This window comes from Carlito syrichta, unplaced genomic scaffold (assembly GCF_000164805.1).
Source record: "Carlito syrichta isolate Samal-C Ts95f unplaced genomic scaffold, Tarsius_syrichta-2.0.1 Scaffold111524, whole genome shotgun sequence".
Classification (NCBI taxonomy): domain Eukaryota; kingdom Metazoa; phylum Chordata; class Mammalia; order Primates; family Tarsiidae; genus Carlito; species Carlito syrichta.
This window is the reverse complement of record NW_007055620.1, coordinates 1-4,328: the sequence shown is the minus strand read 5'-3', so window position 1 is coordinate 4,328 and position 4,328 is coordinate 1. Positions and strand designations below refer to the sequence as shown.

The 4,328-nt window shown below is 63.4% G+C and overlaps 2 protein-coding genes across 2 annotated transcripts in view; one reads left to right on the top strand and one right to left on the bottom strand.

Moving 5' to 3' along the window:
- BTBD17 (BTB domain containing 17) overlaps positions 1–188 on the top strand; it is a 5,081-nt gene extending 4,893 nt beyond the window's left edge. The window contains exon 3 of the mRNA XM_021718182.1: positions 9–188. Within this exon, the coding sequence (XP_021573857.1) occupies positions 9–188 (180 nt within the window). The remainder of the gene's footprint in view (positions 1–8) is intronic.
- Positions 189–1,366: 1,178 nt separating this feature from the next.
- Positions 1,367–3,812, bottom strand: LOC103272500 (kinesin-like protein KIF19; the record flags this gene model as incomplete). Its single annotated transcript, XM_008069992.1, has 6 exons — positions 1,367–1,536; positions 1,773–1,932; positions 2,134–2,531; positions 3,070–3,157; positions 3,332–3,437; positions 3,679–3,812. Coding segments are annotated over 6 exons (1,017 nt in total), but the record flags the coding sequence as incomplete, so codon positions are not given.
- Positions 3,813–4,328: the final 516 nt, after the last annotated feature.

Genomic DNA, 4,328 nt, shown 5'->3' with positions numbered 1-4,328 from the left:
TGCGCCAGCAGGGCCGCCTGGTGGTCCGCCACGCCTACAGCTTCCACCAGAGCAGCGAGGAGGCTGGCGACTTCCTGGCGCACGCCGACCTGCAGCGGCGCAACTCTGAGTACCTGGTGGAGAACGCGCTGCACCTGCACCTCATCGTCAAGCCGGTCTACCACACCCTCATCCGGACCCCGGAGTAGCCGTGGGGGGCGCAGGCCCGGCCGAGGGCGCCCGGGGGTGTGGGCGGGCGAGGCCGCGTGGAGGTGGCAGCAGGCTCGGCCCCTGGGGGCAGGGATGGGAGCCAGGCGCCTGATTTCAGGGGCGATTTCACAGCTGACTTGAAAGCGACATTCTTGGTCCTGAATAAACGATGCGCAGAGCCGTGAGGGGATGATTGAACCACCGGTCCTTGGGTAAAAACCACCCGGGGGAGAGTCACACACGTCTGGGGGCGCGGGGGCTCCACTGCCCTCTGCGGAGCTTTTTCCGGAGAGCCCCCCACGCAGATGCAGGATAGGGCGGGTAAGAGCATCCCCGTGCTCAGGGCCCCGGCAGCCTGCCAAGCCTGGGGCACCCGCCCCGACCCTGCCAGTCGCAGAAGTTTTTTCCCCTTGAAGCTGCAGGGCTTAGCTGGGCAATTTCTGAGCCCTGGCATCTGGGGAAGCCACTGCTTTGGGGTGTGAGGATTTCTGGCACCCGGGCTACTCCAAGTCCCTGACATCTTCTGGGAAGGGACCTGGCAGGTGTGAAGGCTGTGGGATGGGGCACGAGGAGACCCTGCTAGCCTCACCCTGGGGAGACACCTCAAGGTCTGGACGCCTCCCCAGGTGTCTGTGGGTTGGTGCTAGACAGCCAGCAAGGGGGAGATGGGACGGGGCTAGGGGGTGGGAAGAGAGTTGGTTGAGTCTTAGCCATGGCCACCCCACATCCCAGAGAAGATCTAGTTTCCAACACAACCGCAAAGACCCAAGTGGGATTTTATTGTTAAAAAGGAAGGGGGGAAAAGCCACTGCCAAGTAACAAAACCGGATTCCCTTCCCCACCCCCAACTGTAATCCGTGAGGTTCCTGCCAGCCCCCCCCCACCATCAGGAGGTCCTTGCCCGGTGTGGGCTAGGAGCTCCTCCGCCTCATTTCCAGGGCTGAGACTGGCCTCAGGTCTGTGCAGGGTTTTGGCAACAGTGTTCCATCCGGGGAGGGAGGCCAGGGAGCCGGGTTGTCCCAGCCACGCCTCTTGGCCTCAGCTCCCTTCTGAAGGCATGGAAGGGTTGGGCAGGCACCCCCACAACCTCCAGGTCTCAAGAGCCCCGGCCTGCTGAGATTCCGAGCTCCTGCTCCTGGGTTCATCCCCAGGCTCCATCTCCCATTCTCCACCACAGCCCATCCAGTCTTGGGGGGCAAGTTCCAGGCGGGGACCCTTAGTTAGGCTGGAAGCGTCCCTCTTTGCCATGGGTGTTTGAGCCGTGGGGCAGGTGAGGCCCACGTGTAGCCCGTCGGGAAACGCCAGCTGGGTTGGGGGGCACAGCAAGGGGCGAGGTGTCCCCAGGGCCTGCAGCATGGGAGGAGCTAGGATCAGAGGTTAAGGAATGCCTCCCATCTCCTCGGCCACCACCCAGTGGCCTAGAACTCCCTCAGGGCGCAGCCCCAAGACGCCGGTCCCGTGACTGTTCTGTGAGAACCACGCTTCCAGCGAGGGGAGGCCACGAGACGAGGGAACGCAGCCATGTGTCCTCCCCGGGCTACCCCCAAGGCCTCCCTCCTCATTACCCCCTCGCCGGCACTGACCTGTGTTCTGACTTGGAGGGAGTCTGACTTTGGCCAAAGGCAGCGTGACCTTTCCCTGATGTCGGAGGCCGGGGGCTGGGTGTCTGCACGCGGGCATCTTGTGGTCCGAGATGCTCTCCACCTGACGGGGCCCCAGGAGGTGCGTCTTGGGGCGGGAGAGCTGTGTTGGTTGAACAGTGAGGTGAGGCTGAGCACAGCGCGGGGATCTGCTGCTGGCATCTGGCCCAGTTGCCACACCAGCCTGGGGACAGAGGCTTTGTGGACGGTGGTGCCTCTGGGTGGGGTGCAGGCTGCAGTGCTCCAGGGCCTCGGGACAAATGCAGCCTCCCGGCTCTCACCCGCCCCCTGTCCCTCGCCTCACCCCTTGCCCCGTGACCTCGAAGGACCGGGACCGTCGCCTCCTCCTCTTCGCCTCCAGCGACTCCTCCTTTTTCTTGCCCAGGCTCTTCTTCTGGCCACGCAGCCAGGGCCCAGAGCCCTCACCGCGAGGCCCGCCCGTCCGGGAGGGGCCCTCGCCCGTGCTGCTGGACAGGTTGTCCTCGCTGGCAGCATGCTGCAGGGTGGGGCTCGGCGGCCGTTTGCAGGCCAGTGGGCCCGGGGGCCGCGCGTCGTCCGCCTCGCTCAGCGAGTGCAGGGACAGGCTGCTGCGCTCTGTCGCGGGCGCCGGCAGGTGGCGCCCCCCAGTGCCCAGGGCCCGTGAGCGCCGCCGGGCGGCCTTCACCGAGATGCACTTGGTGCTGGTCAGGATCTCCTTTCTTTCTGCAGCGAGACACGGGGAGCACCCAACCTCAGATCAAGGCCACCTCTGACACCCTCCTGTGACGTGACAGAAGTAGGTAGGAGCCAGGATGCCTAGATTTCAATCCCAGCACCCCTAGTGGCTGTGCAGGAAACCCGGGGTACGTTTTTGAGCCTTACTGTCATCTGGAAACTGGGGAGAGTAAAACTAACCCCACAGGGTTATTTCGAGGATTCATTGAGATAATGGGACCGACCTACGTCAGTCAGGAGGTAGAGATTCGATAGCTATGTTCTATTACAATTATTCTGAGTGGGAGGGGGGCATGATTCTAGGTGCCACGTGACTCCCTTCTACTTGCCAGTTGTGCCCCTGGCTCTCTGTGTGTCCTTGAGCAGGTGGCTAATCCTCTGAGGGCACCGGTGCCACTAGAGAATGGGCAACCCCCAACACACTGGCGCACCCAGCAGGGCAGGGAGCAGGAAAGGGTTTCGGGCTGAGCGGAGCAGTGCATACGAGATCACGCAGGGAATGACGGGGCGGGAGGGGCGCACACACCTTTGTGGGACGCCGGGATCTCTGACAGAGTCTCACTGCTGTCAGGGGAGGAGTTGATCCAGCTGCCTGGGCTGTCCTGAGGGGGGGCCTGTGGGGTGAAGCGTTGGGAGGAGGAAACCTTTGAACACAGCAGGGACCCCGTCCCCCCCTCAGCAGGGAAGGCAGGGCCCTAGAGACGGTGGCCAATTAGAAGAGGCTCCATGGTGACTGCAGGGTGTCTACACCATGACCCCCACCCCAAGCAGCGGTGCTCAGAGCTCACCTCCTGGGTCACCAGGCCACCAATCTGGATGGGAGGTGGGGTGGACACAGAGGAGCTCTTCGCCTGCCAGGCCCTGGAACTAGCCTTGAACACGCGGCGGACTTCACTGAGGTTGGCAGAAGAGTATGGGCCGCTGTGGACAGGGCTGGTCCCACTGAGGTCCCACCCTCACCCCAGGGGAGAAGCTGTAGGTGTGAAGGGAGAGAGAACCCAGGCGTCCTGGGTCCAGACCCGTCCACCTCCTCCCTGCCATTCCGGCTCCGTCTTCTCCATTTAGCCCTGATTTGGGTTGGCCTCCCCGGACAGGGCACGGCACAGAGGCTGGGACAGATGGCTCCTGGTCTCACCTCTCTGGACTGAGAGGAGGCAGGGTGCTGTTCTGTCCGCGCTGGGCGTCAGAGCTCAGCGTCTTCACGCTCTCTGGGTCAGAATCCGGGGTCAGTGTGGTGCCTGCTGGGGCGATTCTGGGCAAGGAGCTGTCCTGGGGAGGGGGAACAGGGGTGGACAGTCAGAAGATTTGGTCCTGGCCCACGTAACAGCACAGGGTGACAAAAGGACACAGGGTGATTAGGGCTGTAAGATGGGCTGGGAGGCCCAGAAGGGCAGTGGGTTTGTGTTCCAGGTCCCCGGGAGTAGGCTGAGGCCTGCCAGGCATACCCCATGGCACTGCTTGGTGGCCTGGTCTCCCGGGAGGGCATCTGGGGCCACTTGTGAGATCTCAGATGGCCAGCCATGACCCTCAGACGGTGGGTGGGGACAAAGCCAGCAAGGAATGCCCAGGGATGGGGATCTTACTTGGGCTTGGCCAGGCTTTGGGAGGGATAAGAAGGAAACGGCCAGCCCGGGCAACTTGGCAGACCTCGTCTCTATAACAAATCAAAAAGCAAGCCGGGCTTGGTGGCTCAGCCTGTAGTCCCGCGCCTTGGGAGGCTGAGGTGAGTGGATTGCCTGAGCCCGCGGGTTCGAGACCCGCCCGGGCCACTTGGTGAGACCTCCC